The sequence below is a fragment of the Camelus ferus genome, chromosome 16, assembly GCF_009834535.1.
Source record: "Camelus ferus isolate YT-003-E chromosome 16, BCGSAC_Cfer_1.0, whole genome shotgun sequence".
Lineage (NCBI taxonomy): Eukaryota > Metazoa > Chordata > Mammalia > Artiodactyla > Camelidae > Camelus > Camelus ferus.
This window is the reverse complement of record NC_045711.1, coordinates 48,932,317-48,950,391: the sequence shown is the minus strand read 5'-3', so window position 1 is coordinate 48,950,391 and position 18,075 is coordinate 48,932,317. Positions and strand designations below refer to the sequence as shown.

At 53.8% G+C, this 18,075-nt stretch overlaps 1 protein-coding gene across 2 annotated transcripts; it reads right to left on the bottom strand.

The window, feature by feature from the left end:
* Positions 1 to 1,550: 1,550 nt before the first annotated feature.
* RAPGEFL1 (Rap guanine nucleotide exchange factor like 1) lies at positions 1,551 to 15,005 on the bottom strand. 2 transcript variants are annotated; one of them, XM_032457964.1, is made up of 15 exons: positions 14,118 to 15,005; positions 11,241 to 11,319; positions 10,218 to 10,353; positions 9,891 to 9,988; positions 7,900 to 8,012; positions 7,478 to 7,645; positions 6,571 to 6,668; positions 6,336 to 6,458; positions 5,618 to 5,796; positions 5,451 to 5,541; positions 4,827 to 4,877; positions 4,397 to 4,484; positions 4,149 to 4,213; positions 3,756 to 3,810; positions 1,551 to 3,519 (listed from the first exon to the last, which is right to left on the bottom strand). In XM_032457964.1, the coding sequence occupies exons 1-15, from the start codon at positions 14,635 to 14,637 to the stop codon at positions 3,395 to 3,397; spliced, it is 1,989 nt and encodes a 662-aa protein (XP_032313855.1). In that variant the 5' UTR covers positions 14,638 to 15,005; the 3' UTR covers positions 1,551 to 3,394. The 2 variants fall into 2 exon arrangements, with proteins under 2 accessions (XP_032313855.1, XP_032313856.1); XM_032457965.1 differs by having other exon boundaries at positions 3,485 to 3,625.
* Positions 15,006 to 18,075: the final 3,070 nt, after the last annotated feature.

Here is an 18,075-nt window from a genome sequence, read left to right as displayed (position 1 = left end):
CTAAGTGTTATCAAAAACAGAGGAGTATTATGATCAGAATTGTTTTAGTTGAGATGTGACATTACAGTGAAATGTATAAATCTCACAATTCAGTGAAAACACACACACATGTGTAGTCATGCCCAGTTCAAGATACAGAACATTTCTATCACCACAGAGAGCTTCTTTATGTCCCTTTCTAGTCAATACTCTGTTCCACCCCATGAGTAACCACTATTTTTATTTCTATCCCCATAATTTTACCTGTTTTTGAACTTCTCTAAACAGAATTATACAGTGTGTAGTCTATGTGTCTGGCTTCTTTTACTCAATATTATGTCTGTGAGATTCATTTAGGCAAGTAACAGCTGTTTGTTCCTTTTTTATTGCTATGTCATATTCCATCATAAGAATATACCACAATGGATTTGTCCATTCACCTGTTAAACGTTTTTTTCCAATTTTTAAATCATGAATTAAACTGTTAGGATCACCATTATACCTGTCTTTTGGTGGACGTAAGCACTAATTTCTCTTAGCTATACACCTAGGAGAGGAAATGCTAGGTCACAGGTTCAGTGTACGTTAAGTTCTAGTAGATATGACCAAACAATTTTCCAAACTGGTTGTACAAATTTACACTCCCACCAGCAATGTATAAAAGTTCCAGTTGCTCCACATCCTCACCGATACTTAGCATCATCCCTTTCTCTGATTTAGGTTTGTAAAGGAGCATGCCAGCTGTAGTGTGGGGAACCCACTGGTGGGGTTAGGGGTGGGTTGGAGAGAGGAAGTTGAGAGCCCAGGTAGGAGGCTAGTGCAGTCGTCCAGGGAAGACATGAATGTGTTTTGGACTGGGTGGTAATAGAGAGGTCTTAGAGAAATGCACCAATTGGGATATGTGCTAGAATTGTAGCCGACAGGCAGGCCGATGAGATGAGTGAGGGATGAGAGAAAGCGGTATGAAAGGTGAGTCCTAGATTCTCACCTGGAAAACTTGAGTGGATGAGAGGACCATTTTCTGAGATGCAAAAGACTGAGAGAATAACAGATGCAGGACAAGCAAAGGTCAACGGCTCATGTGTACCTGCTGGAATATACAGTGTCTCCTGGAGCTTAGGCTCTAGATGCCCCACATCTTAGTATAACTGGTAGATACTGGTGTGCAGAGTGCATGCTGTCTGGGTAGTGCCTAGTGAACATGCATGCCTTTTTCAGTGGACAGATCTGGGTTAGGGGCCCCATCCTGCCTCCTTGCTCACCCTGAATCTTGGACATTGTGCTAGGACTGCCTGGCTTCCGCCTTCCGACCTTCCAGGGTTAGAATTAAACAAGATCACATATCCATGGCACCTGGAACATGGAAGAACTAGGACATTCACCCTTCCAAGTTCCAGGCATCGGGTGGCATGTCTTATGAGGCTAGCACCTTTTCCTCTCATCCACAGTTTCAAAGTCACTCCGGAATAACCCTCCTGAGGCAGCCTGGAGCCCTGAGAGCCCTGGTTCCCTCTCCCCTTGCTTGGCCCTGCCTCAGCCTCAAAGAAACAGAATGGAGAACAGCAGGCAGGTGGATTCATAGACTTTATGGGCTTTTACTCCACCAGGAGGCTTCTGCCATGACAAGCGCGCCTGTACAGTAAACACAGTTCACTCTGTTAAAGCTGTGGGGCACGGGAAGGATCCGGGAGGCCCCTGGGAGGCAGCGGGGCAGGCGTCAAGGGAGGGGCGGGCAGCAGCCAAGACTGGCCCAGTGGGCCCCAGGGTGCAGAGGGCGGTGAGGGCTGGAGTGCAAGAGGGGTCGGGAGGAAGGGCGGCTGCAGGGAGAGGAGGGCCATCAGCAGTAGCAGGAAGGAGGCAGGGAGCCGGAGGGGACACGGTCACCGTCTTTAAGGGATGGCAGGGGTGGGACACAGTGCCTGCGGATGGGCTGGGGGTGGGGAATCTGCCGGCATTTTCTGCGGCTGGAACACGAGGGACCGCTGTATAAAAGGGACTGTACAACATAACCTATGATACACTGTTTACATATGATACAAGGCTCTTTCCCTCTTTGGGTTTTAAAAAATAAGTGTACAATTTCAGAGCTTTTGGTAAAAAATATATACACCCTCAGAGCAGGAGCAGCAGCTGCTTTGGTGGCAGCAGCTGCTGCCTCTTCAGAAGGGGAAGAGGTGGTGCCAGAAAGGAGGGTGAGGCTATACAAGGAAATCTCACCCCGTAGCTGCCAGGAGCCCCGCACCCCTCAGCCCTGGAGGCCTGTGATGGGAGATGGAGGGGAGACCGAGAGGTAATAGGCATCACCAGAGTCCAGTTTTGCCTTTCCAGTCTCTGCCGTTCCCTCCCCCACTTTTTGGAGCTGCCTGCCCGGGTACAGGGGTCCACCCCAGCTCTGATGGGAAGGACCAAAGGGGAGTCAAGACAGGGAAAAGATGGAGACTGTGTGTTGGTATCCCACAGAAGAGCCAGAAGGGAGAAGACAACTCCCTTCTTAGTAGTGAGATACCCTAAAAGCAGGAGTCTGGGCAGCAGGCACCCAGAACTCCTGATCATACCACACCTCACCCCACTGCAATGCAGAGGGAGGGTCCTGTGGGCAGCTTCGTCCTGTGTTTCCCTGAGCATCTTTCCTCTCATCGGAGCCCACCCAGGGAGCTCTGGGAGGCCTGAGTGGGGGACTTGGAAGGGCTGACAGGTAACCTTCCCTCCCGCTGCTGCTCCTTGCCCTCATGAGCAGCTTCGTCCACACGTCTGGGTGTGTAGGGCAGCAGAGGCAGTGGGCAGGGAGTGGTGGGGATAGGGAAAGCACCCCGTACTATCCCAGGACCAGAGTAGACAAGGGTAGCACCAAACAGAAGGACCCCCCTCCCCAGCACACACACAACACCTTCCCTCAATGACCAGATACCTTCCTGCTCTTTAAAAGGGGGCACACTCACGCACGGACGCACAAGGGCATGTGATATTCAGGAATCCATCTAGGGGTCCCAGCCCAGACCAGGGAGAAGCTGGGGAGGTGGTGGACAGAAAGGCTGCCAATCCCTCCCACAATTCCACTCTGCAAGATGGGAGGGTGGGCAGCTCTCCGGCCTGCTTGGGAAGAGGAGGTTGGCTGGGAACTGCATCTCCGGAATAGATCTCGCTGGGAGGGTCCAGAGGAAGGAGCTCTGTGGCCCCTTTCCCCAGGCAGGGCAGAACCAGCAGGGTGGTTTTGGTTTGAAGGAGCAAGGGGGACAGTACTTCAGCAGGATGAACAGGCTTATGAGTCCAGGAGTAAGTCCACCCAACTCTTTCCCTTGGGGGCAGGAAGTTGCTCCCAGGGGAAGATGTCAGACGTGGCTTGGGATGTTGTGCAAAGTGCTTGAGTACCAGGTGCCCGAGGACCCTGGTGAGGGGCCGACCAGAGCCTCTGTGCTCACTGACTATTGCCCTCCAGCTTGTAGGAAAGCTCGAAGAGGAGGTTCTGGTTGTCAATGACCTGGAACTGGCGCACATAGGCCTTGGTCTGCAGGTGATGGGGGGACGCCTCCATTTCAAGGCCTAGGGGTGTGAGGAGAGAGAGGCGGTCAGGGGACCAGCCTCCCTTCTTCCTCTACACACACACCAGCCAGAGGAGAAGGATGCAGACTGGGATGCAGGAGGGCCCCTGGGGAGGCCAAGGAGAGAATGGAGAAACAAGTTTAAGGAAATAAACATTCGAGTGGGGAGTTATCCCAGGAACCCTCCTGTTCAGTCAAAGCTCTACCTGTAATGCTCTCAGAACCCTGGGTACTCACAGAGGGGCCGGCTCCGGTATTTGCGGACTGTCCTCACCTTCTCCGCCACTGAATGCTGGGGGATGACAAGGCATGAGCCTCGAAAAGGGCATAAAAAGGTGCTCGCTGCTCTTCTGCCCCCCCCTCAACCCCCAACTTTTTTCTACTCCCCCTAGTCCCCAACTCTGGGGTGTAACGGGGTGCCAGGTGAAGGGGAGGTCGACTTGTCCCCCACCCTGAGCTGATGCTTTGCCACCTGTGAGCAGGTTGCCACAGAGACACCACTGGGGAGACACTCAGGAGTTTGTCAGGCAAGCTGAGTGCCATGAGAAATGCTATCTTTCAGGGGGTGCCAGAAGAGGGAGAGGATGCCAGCCCCCCACTCACAGGACTGGGGTTGGCAGTGTCACTCACCAGCTTCTCAATGTTCACCAAACCATCTACAAGGGTCTTACTCCCCTCGTGCAGGAAAGTCAGGTCTAGGGGCGGGAGAGAAGCAGGTGGATAAGAGAGGAGGTTCCCCTCCCCCAGACCGCACTCCATACGGGTGGAGGGAGCTCCTTTCTAGGTGGGTGCATGCAGAGCTGAGTTGAGAGGGGATTGAGGGTCAGAATGGGGCACGGAGAGTGTGGAGAGAAGAACACAGCTTGGAAGTGACTCACCTTTGAGGATCAGAGGCACGAAAGGAATCACAGGGGGCTTCATCTTGGAGATCACTTCTCGGTAACTTTTGTGGTTCCTGCAGGGGTCCTAGTGTTCAGCAAAAGAGGGACAAAGGGACAGATAGGCTCAGTGTACCCCAAAGTCATCCCCCACTCCCTCCCTCATCCCACTGCCCTAGATACACCTAGATCAGATAGGTGTGTAATTGGACGTGTAGCGGGGGGTGCGCTGGGCAGGGGCTTGACTGTTCTCCCCTCCCCTCCAAGGATAACAAAGTAGCAACCTCCCCATTCTCCCCTTCCAGCATGTTGGGGAGGGAGACAGGGAGGGTCCCAGGCACTAAAAACTTTGAAAGGGAGCCTTGAGGTTTATGGGAACAGTCTCTGGGGTGCCAGTCCAGGGGCAGTTAAAAGAGCCAAACCCACTCACTGTCAGGTTCTCAAATTTGCGGAACAAGTTCTTGAATTTCCCTGGCAGCTTCTGCAGTGTGAAGGAAGGAGAAGGGACATCAGAGGGGGAGCTCCTTGGGTTTCATGGGATCTCCTGACTAATCCCCATGGGTTGGAGGGGGAAAGGGCCTGAGTGCCTTGCAAGCAGCTGGGAAGCAGGCGGGTGGGGAAGTAGAGCCAGCCCTTGGCTAGGTCTGGGGCGCTTGAAGTGGCCCAGAAGGATGAGTTATTCTGGGGAAATGGAGGCTTCTGCTGATACAAGTGCCCGTACAAAGGTGCCTCCCTGGGTGCTGGCTGAAACCCAAGAACCAAGTATGCGACCTGGCCTGGGCTGCCTGCTCCTCTCCTTCCTCCACAGGCACAGAATCCAGCTCTTCATAAATCTCCAAATGGACGGGGTCCCTTAGCCTTGCTGTGTGCCCTGGGGCTGTCTCTGCCAGAAGAGGGCGCCTCCCTCCAATTGGCACAAAGCCCTAGAGGCGAGCAGCGGTCCAGGAGGCCGCTCTTGGGGGAGCCCAGAGTGTCAAGGCTGAGGCTGGAGGCCAAGATCCCCGAGGTGGGCCCGCACAGGTGGGAGGAGCGGAAAGGGAAGAAGTCTCATCACCTCCCAGGTGAGCCTCAGGCGACTGACCGCGGCGTTGTCCAGCCCCATGACCACGGCGTAGAAGGACAGCAGGTCCTGGTTCTGCTTGCAGCTGCAGGGGCGGGAGGCGGGGTCAGTGGGCGGTCCGGTGGCCGAGACCTGCCCCCTGCGCAGCCTGCTGCACTCACATGGCCGCGATCTTGATGAACTTCTTGAGCAGCTGCGCGCGCTTGCCCGGGGCCTCGCAGAGCAGCACCTCGGTGGCCACCCAGTGCGTGACCTCGCTGCAGCGCTGCAGCAGCAGCTCCAGGTTGGCCGTCTCCCGGCGGCCGCGCTCCCCGTGGAACACGTAGTCCACGAACTCCAGCTGCACCCACGGCGGCGGTGGCGGGGCCGCCAGGGCGTGGGGGGTGTGGGTGGGAAGATGGCAGTGAGAGGCGGCCAGCCGGGAAAGGCAGGAGGGCGGGGGCGGGACGGGTGGAAAATAGAAAAAATGGGGACAGGACAGGATGCAACAGAGATGGGGGGGAAAACAACCAACATTAATAATACTCTACTGTCTGCTGAACACTTACCAGGTGTCAGGCACTTGAACCATCTGATATACATTATTGTTGCTGCCTTCTTTAATTTAATAGTGAATATTTTACAAATACTAGCCATGGGTCAGGTTCGAGGTAAGCAGCACTTGGGCCCTGAACCAAACTCCTGCGAAGTGGAGGATGGGGAGCTCTCTCTTTGCTTTTTTTTTTTTTTTTTTCCCCCAGATAAAGGGACAAAGGCTTAGAGCGGTTCTGGTGGTGCATTGCCCCAGGGCATGTAGCAAGAGAGCATCTTCACCAGGAAGTTCAGCCCAGACGCTGCCTCCCTCCAGGCCCTCAGCCCAGCTCCAGCCTCCATCCCTACCTCGTGCACGCAGCGGAACAGCTCCCAGTGGAAGGCCGTAAGGTGGTTGGCAACGTCCTCAGGCTCCCCTCGGTGGATCTCTGTGTCTCCAGGGGAGACCTGAATCTCCTCCGGGAGAGGCACCTGGTGGCAGGCAAGGGCACAGGGGCTGGGCTCCACTCTGAGCTAGTGAGTTTCTGCTCCCAGCCCCTCTCAGCCTTTGCTCCTAGCCATGGCCTTGGGAAGGTGTTCTTACCAGGGCCTCATAGCTGTCTCGGGTGCAGGCGAACAGGTGGCTGTTGATGCCCAGCGTGGTGAAGACACAGTCTTCTGTTGGCTGGAGAAGGACCTTCTCTGCAGGAGAACAAACTGCTCTGCCTCAGCCCCGCCAACCGCACCCTCACACACCCCAGCCACTGCTGCTGTCCCGTCCAGAAACTCCTAAGCCGGCACGGACACATTCTAGACTAACGGGATTCATATTATCACCAGTTTATGCCATATTTATCTGACATTTCCGGAAACAATTACTCCTTTTACATTTATAACCTCCAATTTGCTCCCAACATTTTTTCTTAATGGATGTACTGGGGATCAAACCCAGGACCTCATGCATGCTAAGCATGTGCTCTGCCACTGTGCTATATATACACCCCTTACCAACAGTGTTTACAGCTCTTCTCTCCTGTCACCCTTGTGACACTGGGAAAGCAGAGATTTTTTCCTTAGAGGAAAATAAGGCTATGACTATATTGCAGGCTTTTTGCTTTCCTTTCAGGATTGGAGGCCCACCCTGTGTCTTTAGCCTCAAAAACGTAGCACCCTTAGACGCTGGAGGAGGTTAAAGGAGCAGATCCCAAGGTGAATAAGAGGCAGGCACCCAGATCAGCATCCAAGTGTCCTGGACCAGTGCTTCCCCAACATTCCTGTGCATAGAAATCACCTGGGACCTTGCTAAAATGCACATTCTGATTCAGCAGGTCTGCAGTGGGGTCTGAGATACTGCGTTTGTAGTAAGCTCCCAGGTGATGCTCCTGGGGCTGGTCCCAGGACACACTTTGAGTAGCCAGGGCCTAGAATTCAGTCTTTACCTTTGCCCCAGAGTACTGGGCTTGGTGTTTCTCTTCTTGTGGCCCCCCAGCCCAGCTCTTTCTGACCCTCACCTCCTGAGGAGGCCACAGCTACCAGGATGAGGGAATCCTCGCGCCCTGCAGGCTCCTCTGAGTACTGCAATTTCTCTGTCACAGAGCCCAGAATGTCCTGCACAGATGCTGAGAGACGGCTGCGTATGGTCACATAAGAGTGGTCAGGCATGTAGACCCGGCAGAAGACTGGATAGAGACCGGAAGGTGGCTTTGCATCAGAGGATAGAATGGCAATATTGGCACAGTTCCCTCCAGGGTACCTCTGTTCCCCACCCCACCCCACCCCATCCTTCAACTGGTTGTCCTCTGAAAAACATGCTGTGAAAAGGACTGGTTCTATGACCCAGGGAGACTCCACGGAGGGTACCCCAGTCCCAGAGACCCCATAGGTTCCCCCGGAGCCACTCAGGAAGCCTGCCTCTCCTCCTGTTCACACTCACTCTCATCGGAACCCCGGAAGGCCACGCGGGTCTGCAGGCAGGAGTCTATCCGACGGAAGTGGCGGAAGAGTGGCTTCACCTGCTTGCTGGGTGGCTGGCTCTCCTCTGGGATCCTGGCATGGACACAGCTGGGCATGAGGAAGTCCTGCCCGGCATATTGAGGGCCAGGCAGACAACATCAAGGAGGGATATCAGAACTGGGTCAAGGATGCACCGGCATCAGGTTCAGAGAGTGGTAAAGGGGGTCAGAAGACAGGACAGTGGCCAGTTTGGGACAACTGTCTGAGTGACCCAGGTCAAATGCCACCTCTGCCATGAATTCTTCTCTACCCACTCCACCCACCAGGAAAGGTCACCTTTTTGTCTCAACTGGTATAGGGATATTGGGCTATTTGTTTATGTTCCTGTCTTATCTCTTCTACAAGATTGAGAGCTTTTGAGGGCTGGGATTAGTTCTTACTGAATTTTTTTTTTCATCCTCCAGGCCTAGCACACTGCCTGGCACATGGTAGGTGTAGGTCATCAACTGCTGAATTTTGCCAGCAAGAACTTCACAGTCTGGGAGGGAGACAGATGTGCAGACTGCTAATTCTAACCAAGGCAGGAGGTGTGTGGCGATGTAATAAAGGTACAAGGAGAGTTATGTTGGTATGGGGGAGGGACAGCTACTGCTAAAAGGTGGATCTGGGAAGCTTTCACTGAGAAGATGGCATTTGACCTCTTTGAAGGACAACAGGAAGAGCAGGGCGTGGGAGGAGGGCACTCTGGGGGGGACCATATAAATGACAGCAGGAAGGTGGGACCCACAGGACTTCAGGGAATGGTGGGGTGTAGAGGGAGTTTCATGGGGGAAGGGGGATGTGGTAGGTGAGATGGGAAGGATCAGCAGAGGCAGAAAGAGAAGGGCTGGGATGTTGCAACTCTTTCTCGTAGGCAAAGGGGGTGCTGTGGGTGTTTCTGGAATGGAAGCACAAGGTTGTCAAGTTTGAGATCTCTCTGGTGTCAGCATAAGAAGGAAGAGAAAGTTACAGAAGACCGTAAGCTGAAGCCCTGGGTAGGAGGCTGTGGCAATAATCCAGGGAAGGAATTATGAGGCCTAAATGAGGGGTGTGACGGTGGGAGGGAGTCAAGAGAAACTGAAAGGGCTGAAAAGATGGAGGGATGGGTGCAGTGGTGTCCTGAAGCTGGCTCACATTGGCTCATGAGAGCAGATTGTTCATTTTGGGGGAATTTTGCCAACTGGTTTTAAACACATGCACTAAAAAAAATTACATGTATATATTATGTATACATATATATAAACTTACACATGTATAATTATATATAAACATATATATGTTTTATAAATTTATAGCCAAATTATTACCCAAAAAGTAGTTCCCTAACTGTTTTACTACATTTTGCTATTATCCATGCTTTTCAGGTTATTTACATTCGATTGGATGTGTGTGTGTGTTGGAGGTGGTAATTAGGCTTATTTACTTAATTATTTATTTGTTTACTGGAGGTACTGGGGACCGAACCCAGGACCTGGTGCATGCTAAGTGTGCACTCTGCCGCTGAGCTATACCCTCCCCGCTCTACATCTGTTGGATTTATATGGTGAAAATAACTATGCAGTGGCCTGCTACTGCACATCTCTTCCCAACTTCACATTCAGTGACATCATGTTGGTAGCTTGAAATCAACTGTGGTGAGAGAATTTACACCATGGGAATCAGCAAAAGCTACAAATCAGGGCTCTTTTTCCTGATGTGCTGCTTGTTAAATATTTATCAGTACCCCCATTGGATTGACAAATAAATGGATGGGAGAATGGACCCCCTAAAATGACTGGAGACAGTACTTTGTGCTACTTCTCCAGTAAGAGAAAGGGAAAATAAAACTATCTTGGAGCCAAAACTCCAGAGGCACCCAGAGGCACCCAGCCCTGTAATAGAGGAGCAAGGGGGACTTCTTTCCTGTCCCCTCCCCCAGCCCATGCCCCTCACTTTAGCTCCACTGTTTCCACAAGCTGGTGCAGCCTCAGTGTGTCCTCTCGGAGGTCCTGGTAAAGGGACTCGTCCTTCATAATCAGCAGGTACAGATCCTGCGGAGAGGAGAAGAGAGAAGGTGAGGGCGAGTGTCTCATCCATGGCATGAGGCTCTGCAAAGGCAAGGCAGGGTCTCCATGCCTTCAAGCAAAGAAGAACCATATAAGCTAAGGCCGGCTGACATCTTTTCCTTCCAGGTACCCAGCTTGAGAAGTATGGCTCCTTCCAAGGGGCCCCCTTCCAGAGCAAACAGCCTGCTCACCCACCTTCTCATCCCAGGCCCACCTTGATGATGCAGCCGGCCCCCTCTTCCTCCTGCAGCAGCCCCTGGTAGGTGTCCAAGAAATGAAGGAGCATGGCTAGACAGGCCTGCTTCCGGCCCAGCCCCTCAGAGCCCTCCATGCCTCCTGCCCAAACAAAGCTGACCCCTAAGTTAAGAAAAAGTCCTGGGCAGGCAGACCTGAGGAGACTGGGAAGGGATACAGGAGTCAAAGGGAGGCAAGGCCACCCTTCAAAATTCTCTAGGTTTGGGCCAGGGAGAAAGGAGATCAAAAGGTCGTTGGAGCCAAGATCCTCCCATGCCCGATGGCACTCACTTGGCCACGTCCGGCTCCTGTTTGTTTGAATTTCACTTGAGGAAATTCACTAGAAGCTACCTGGTCCCACCTAACCTCGGATCAGCCCACAGCAGGCTGATAAAGGCCAGTGGTGCTGACCACAACCTAACCATACGTTAGTGTAAGGCCTGGTATTTCGAAGAGAGGCTACGATATTCTTCTCACTGGCCTGACATTCACAGTTTGGTTCTAGAATAACTCAGCGAGAGGCCCTATGCTTCCATGAGACCCTATGAATAGCCCAGCCAGCAACTTGTCTCTAGTAGACCCTACCACAGGGCGGCCGTGACCTGATGTTTACATCAGACCCTGTAATAACTTGCTGGGCAACCAGATGTTTAGAGCAATAATTCAGTGGGGAGAGAGGCACTCTTAATAGAATAATAACACCTTACACTGGTACATGGCTCTGCAGTCTCCAAAACACTCCCACATGTGCTATTAGAATGGTCTCCACAGCAGCCCCATAGGGAGGGAGGGCAGGTGCTATTTATCCCCATTTTACAGAAGAGGAAACTGAGGCCCCAGGAGGTTAGGTGACCTGCCCCAAGTCACCCAGTTGCTGAGTGGAAAACCTGGAATGGAACCCAGTGTGTTTTCTAGGGAAGAGCCTGGACTCTCACATCCCATGTGGAGTTGGGGGAGTGGCTCCCTCCCAACCTCCCCTTTTGCAAGCTCCACAAAAGGATATTACTGGTGTAGCTCCTGCAGAAATTTCTCCGTAGGGAGGAAGAGAGAATGGGTGAGAACGATGTCATCCAGCAGGATATCTGTAGAGATCAATTGTCACCACTGATGTCAGGAGGGCACTTCCAGGACCCCATGGGACACTCACCACCCCCTTTTCTTGCTTCCAAGGGCAAATTCTCTTTAGCCAGGCTGGATCCCCAGCCACCTGCCCCGTCATGCTCTGTACATGTGCACATATACACACACGCACACACACACATGAAGGTTCAGGGCAGCCGCTGCGGGGGTGGGGTTGGCAGCTGCCAAGGCAGCTGGAGGGAAGGAGGGGGCGCCCTTCGATGGCCACGCCCACTGGTCTCCAATGTGTGTGGGAAGCTGGTCAGATAATATACTAAGCTTGAGATCTGCCCGGAAAATAAAAGAGGTAGCCCACAGAAGGGTCTCTAGACAAAGAGAACTTCCAAGCACAGAGGTTAGGGTCAGTGTTGCGTGCTTGTGTGTCCCTCTTCCCCTCCCCACGCCCTACCTAACAGCTTTGAGTTCCAAATAGGCAGGTGAGAACCAGCTCCATTAAAACGGAAAGGAGCTACTGTCATCTCTTTGATCCTAAAGTCTTTAAATAGAAACCCTGTGTCCTCTGGATACCCAGGAATTGAAGAGTTAATGGTGGAAGGGCGGAGGGGAGTGGCTCCTCACACCACCCTTTCCCTCTCCACACCCCCACCTAGGCCTGGCTCAGCCAGTCAGCCAGGTACAAGGTCGCCCTGACTTGCAGCCAGCCCTGGGGTGGGGCAGGGCAGCCTGGCACACACAGACAGGTAGCGTGCGGGGAGGGAGCCAGGTGTCCTCACCAGGACAGGTTAGGGCCAGGTCCCCAAGCACTGCCCTGGGACAAAACCAAGGCTTCTTTTGGCCCTTGGGTCACCACCCTCTGGCCTCCAACTCTAGCCATGAAAGTGTAGCGGGAGAATCAACAGAAGATCCTCAACTTCAACTATGTAATTTCACAAATGAGAAACTGAGGCCCAGAGCTGGGAAGGAGTTGCCTGGAGCTGGAGTGAGAACCCAGACTCCTGAGTCTTTGTTCTTTTCTCAATAGGCCTGAAGCAAGCAGAGTGTCAGAGCAGAGTACAGTGGTCAGATGGGGCTGCTCAGACGTTTGAGAGACTTTGGCCAGTTTAGGGTACCTGCTGTAAGTCCCCTCCTCCCACATGCCCTGGGAAGGAATCGAGATGGCTTGAGAGCATTGGTTATATTGGAGAATGTCAGAGTGGCAGGTTCAGCTGATTCTTATTCACTCTGGGACTGATTTGGGGTTCCCTGAACCAGTTACTCTGGGGCTCCAGCATGCCAGTCTGGATAATACAGTGACAATCAGTTCAGGAGTCCTTCCCCAGGGGAGACTGAGCAGCACCCATGGCACCAGACCCCTGCGGAAGGGAAAGACAGTTTCTCCCTTTCCCTCTCTGCTCAGCTAGAGACTGTGTTCCTTAAGCGAGTCTGAGAGCCCCCCAGCCCTGACCCCCAGCTCCAGGGATGGGGACAAGGACTAGGGATGCCCAGCATCCTTCTGCTTTTTATTTCACGGGAGAGCTAAACAGAGCAAAGGAAGAGGAACATGGGGCAGAGTAGGGGAAATGTTGCTATGGGGGCTCCAGTTTGCTGTCTGTCTGTCTCTTCCAAGGCAGGCTCTGGTCCAATGTACAGCGTCCCCAGGGAATGTGTCATAGAGACACAGGGTGTGTGGTGTAGGTGGGAAGTTATGGTTAGGAGAGCTGTATGTGTCTGATATTTTTTCTAATTAAGTCCAAAAGGTGTCAGCTCCCCAGGGCAATGACAGCCTGAGCCAAGGAGAGGACTTGAGTCTCGAGAAAAATCTAGAGGAGTGGAACTCCATTCTACACACCTGGATTAGGGCTTCCTGCAAATGTCTGAGAGCAAAGTATGAAACCCCTGTGTTTAGGCCCTCAACCGGGGCTCCCAGTTCTCAGAACCTGCTGGGCTTGATGAAATGCTGAGAGGTAGCCCTAAAGATTCACGGGTCTTCTACCTCAGCCACTAAGCAGCAATCTGGGGCCTCAGTTTCCTCAAAATCCCCTTAGTAGGGGTTCTAGTGGGGAGTGGTGAAGTAGCATCATCGTTTAAGGGAATAAGCCTCTCAGGGTGTGGTTATTTTTTAAAGAGGCCGTGTGCTGAGGCCTGTTGCCGGAAGGGCGGGAGTCAGAGTTTCAGACCCCACTGGATACTGCAGGGCCCTGATGTCTGCCCAGCCACCTCTCCCACAACCAGTACCTTCTGAGTCAGCCCCCAGTTAGAACGCTTCCCTCCCCACAAGCTGCTAAAGACAATGCATCCCTTTGCCCAAGCCCAAAAGGCAACTTGGGCTCTGTGCCTGTCTGGTACTGTCCCACTGAGCGGGCCACCCCTCTGCTCTGGGGCTTCTAAACAGAATCAGGGACTCCTGGAAGGTCTATGGGGGCTTGGCCACCTCTAGGGGGCCTGCACTGACTGGTCTGGGCAGCTTCCATCTTAGTGTGTCAGGCCCTAATTTGGGGCCACAGAAGGAGGTAGTCAACATCAGGGCCCCGTGAGGATCTGGATAAAATGTCCAGGGGAGAAGAAGGGTGGCTTAAGGAGAGAAAGGGGTTCAGCTTCTTCTCCAGCCATGGATGAGGCTGCTACAGGGAGGAAGGTGGCATTGCCACTTCTCCACTACAGAAGGGTCTGTTCCTCCCATAGGCCCCTGCCTCACTTCAGCTGACCACTCAACCCCACACCGAGGCTCCGGCATAGCGCCACCCCCACTGTCCAAGGGCAAGGAAGAGGAACCAGGTGACAACCCCCTACTCCAGGATGGATGAGCCGGCCGATTCCTTACCTGAGGCGGCGCTGTCCCTGGTAGCCCCTCCCGCCAGCCGCTCCAGAACCCGGTTCAGAAGATGCTCCGGCCGCTCGGGGGCGCCCAGGGGGGCCCAGGGTGGAGAAGTCAGAGGCTCGCCCGGGGATAGCTCGTCTGAGGAGTACGAGGAAGGGGAGCGCAGGGGTCCCCCTCCCCCGAGCGGCCCGGGCCCCGGCACCTCCTCTAGATGCAGCCAACAGGGCCCCCCGCTGCCGAGCTCCTCCGCGACCCCCGCCGGCTCTCCCCCGTCCTCTTCAGAGGGCGGCTCCAGCCCCGGCTCGGCGGGGGGCTCCCGGAGGAAAGCTGGGAGCAGCAGGCGAGACACGCTCTGACGCCGCTGCAGCGGCCGCGGTCCCCCGGCTGGACCGCCGCCCCCGCCAGGTCCCCCACCCCCTCCAGGCCCGCCGCAGCTCCCCGAACCCCCGCCGGGACCTCCCGCCACCGTTCGTCCCGCCAGCTGCGAAGTCTGCTTCTTCAGAAATTTCTCCAACGGCTTCATGCCCCCCCCGCCCCTCTCCTCGGGGCCGCCGGGGGACCCAGGTGTCCCAGGCGCGGGCGGGGGGGGGGGGCGGGGACACGATGCTCAGAGCCGGAGGGACAGAGCGGAGGGCCGTGCCAGCGCAGGACTGGGGGCCAGAGGTGCTGGAGACTCGCTGGCCAGGGTACAGTGGCCAGTGGCCGGGGGAGGTGCCAGAGGGAAGGAGTGCCCGCTCTTAGTGACCCCCCATGCCGGCTGCAGCTCACGCGGCCCGAAGGTTGAGGTAGGCTGCGGAGCCGGTGCCCCCGGCTCTGCGCTTCTGGGCCGGGCTGCGGCGGCAGAGGCAGCAAGGCAGAGAGGACGCGGCGGCGGCAGCGGCGGCTGCGCTCCTGGTGGGTGGGGGGAAGGTGGCAGAGCTGAGACCGCGCCCCCTCCTCCAGTCCCCTCCCAGTCCCCGCCCCTGCCCTTCCTGGGCCCGCCCCCTGGACCGCGCGAGGCTTGAACTTGGGTGCTGGGCTGGCCAAGAGAGAAACAGTTAAGGGGCTGAATGGGGTTGGGTTCAGAGCAGATGCAGACATTAAAGGCAAAGACGAGGGAGCGATTTACCAATGGAGAGGGGTTCCTAGCTCGGGGCTTACGATGACTCTTGATATCATTGCAAAAAACCCATTCGCGCACCTTGACGCACCTACCTGTATTCAGGTGAGACCTATAAAAACTGCTGATTGGATGTCTATCACTCGCAATCTCGATAGTGTGCTCTGTTGCTATACTCACAGGAATATGTGCTATACTCACAGGAATATCTTCCTTCTGTAAGAAGGGCTGGGAAGACCTAGGGTGAATTGGCATTGGCACTGGGAGCGGTACCCATCTGCCCTTTCTGGTAGGGCACAACAGATGGTGAGGGCCTGGCCTGTGAGAGGCAGGTACTGGCAGGCAGGTAGGAGCCAGGCAGGGAGCAGCAGGTTGCGGCAGGTCTAATTGGAGTGAGGAGAAGCAGTAGGCAGTGGGGAGGAGACCAGGAGCACAAGGGCACCTGAGCCCAGCCAACAGCAGGAGGAAGCAGGGCCCTGGAGTTGGGTGACAGACTCCAGAACTGCCAACCAACACCGTCAGGCATAGACAGTCCCTCTGGAGATGACATAACCATGGAGTGAGGAAAGTGCTATCAAATTTCCCTATTCCTAATGACTATGCCCAGAGCATTCTGTCCTTAAGGGCACACTGTCCCAGGAGGAGGGTGGAATAGAGACACTCACTATACGCACATCAAGGTTAAGGTAACAAGGTGAGGGAGTGGCACCAGGCACCAGATGGGTTGAGGCTCCTGGGACAATGCCCCACCCCTGTTTACTGTGCACCGACCAGGCAGGGACAGGAATGCTAAAGGCTGGGAGTGGTGTAGAAATGAACAGGGTGTGTACTACCCATGTGTCACTGTGTATGCTTATCTGGTCCTATGTGTGCAAGAGCATGTGTTCATGGAAATAAAGCTTTGCACACCCATCTGTTTGTGGATTTGCAAAAAGGAACAGTGAAAAACACAATTTTGGCTAAGAAGCTGAAATAGAGATCCAAGTATCAGTTTCCTGGACTCCCTTTATTGGATATCCCAATATCCCTGGGGTTAAGAGGAGAAACTGGCTGGAGTGGCTTGGAGCTCCCCAGGCATTTCATGAACCGAATAAGAAGAGGGGAGGGCTCCACTCCCAGCACATGCCACAGTTACCAGATTAAGCTGGTTGCCTTGGTAACGTCCTCTCTGGGCAGGATTTGGGATTGTCGGTTAGGAGGGGAAAGGAACTGGGGATGTGGAGGGTGTGGGGAATACAAATAAAAGGGTCAAAGAGACTTCAGGAAACTGAAAGCTTGGGGAAAAGGACCCTAGCACCCTTCAACTACTCAAGGATATCAAGCATAGACTAAGTTCAAGACCTTGAATCAGAGAGGAAAGCCAGCATGGAGTCATGGTCCTCCTAGAACAGCAGTGGTTATCACCCCAACTGCCCATTGTAATCCAGGGAACTTTTCAAAAACTACTGTTGCCCAGGCTACACCTCAGATCAACTAAATCAGGTCTCAGAGATGGGGCCAAGGTTCATGGTATTTTTTTAAAGATCCCCCAGTGATTCATACAGCTAGAGTTGAAAATCACTGCCCTAGGGGGACAGCCCAACCAAGTGGGCTACAGATGCTGGGAGACAACTTTGTAAGTCCAAGTCTTTCGCTGTTCTGAGTCTCCCACAAGGCCTGTGTGCTGAACCGGTGGGGAGGGAGGATTGTTGGCAGGGTATCTACACTCTGTGATGGAAGGAATGGAGGGAGGGTGGTATGATTAACACCTGTGAGGAGATAGGGGCAATAGAGTTTGGGAGCTCAGCCAATGAACTTCTGGAAAGGGACAGGGCAGGGCTACTACCTAAGGTTGATCTTTCTGCCCACTGAGAGGCAGGCTGGGAGGGCAGAGAACCTGGGGGCTTTGCTGAGCTTGAGTTTCTTCTTGCTGAGCTGGTTACCAGGGCAACACAGAGAGCAATGGGATCTAACTGCAGGACTGGAGAATCAAGAGGCAGGGGTGAGGGGCAAGTATCTTAACAGGCTCATCTCTCCTTCCAGCAACCCACCCCCAAGGCTGACTGGTATTCTTTGCATGACCCCAGGAGATCAGGCCCATAGTCACCCAACACCCTGCAGGGAAGAAGGGAAGCAAACTGACATGATTCAAAGAGCAATTAGGGATGGGGGGAAAGTCATGGTCCTCTAGCTGTAGCAGCAGCACCAATGGGTATAGGAGGGGAAGTCCCAACTATCATTTTAAGATACACAATGATGACCATGCCCCATGTATCATGTACAAAGATTTGTGGGACCCAAGGACAGATGCTGCCAGATCCACACTAAATTCAATTGTTCCCCCACACCAGGGATAGCCTTTGTAGTCAACTTGCACACCACCAGGGTCTGGAAAAGGAAAAAATCAACTCAAAGCCAGCTACCAGGTGGCCTAGGTAACTGGCAACATGAGCCAGAGCAGGTCCTTTAGTTGGCCCTCTTCTTTACCTGTGCTAAGATTGACAGGAGCCCTAGGCTGTGGTACTTGATACTTCAGTGCCAGCGCTATCTTACTTTTCAAGAAGATAACCAGAAACTGACAGGTAACTGACTGTACCTCAATAAAAAAAAAAAAAAAAAAAAAGATAGCTAGCTGCGTCTTCCCCTCATGCAGGACCTGGTACAGTTTGTATTGACATCTGGCGCATTACCCTGAAAAACTTACTTGCCAAACACAAAGGCATAAGGGATACTAGATGTTCCTGTGGGTAAGCAGCATTTCATTAGTTTTTCTGCCCCTGTGTCTATGTGGCAATGTGATTAGGAAAATTGATCAGAAGTACGGTCACTTGTGGCCTCACAGGGACTCCTCACCTCTTTAGGCTTCCATTTCACATGTCTGAG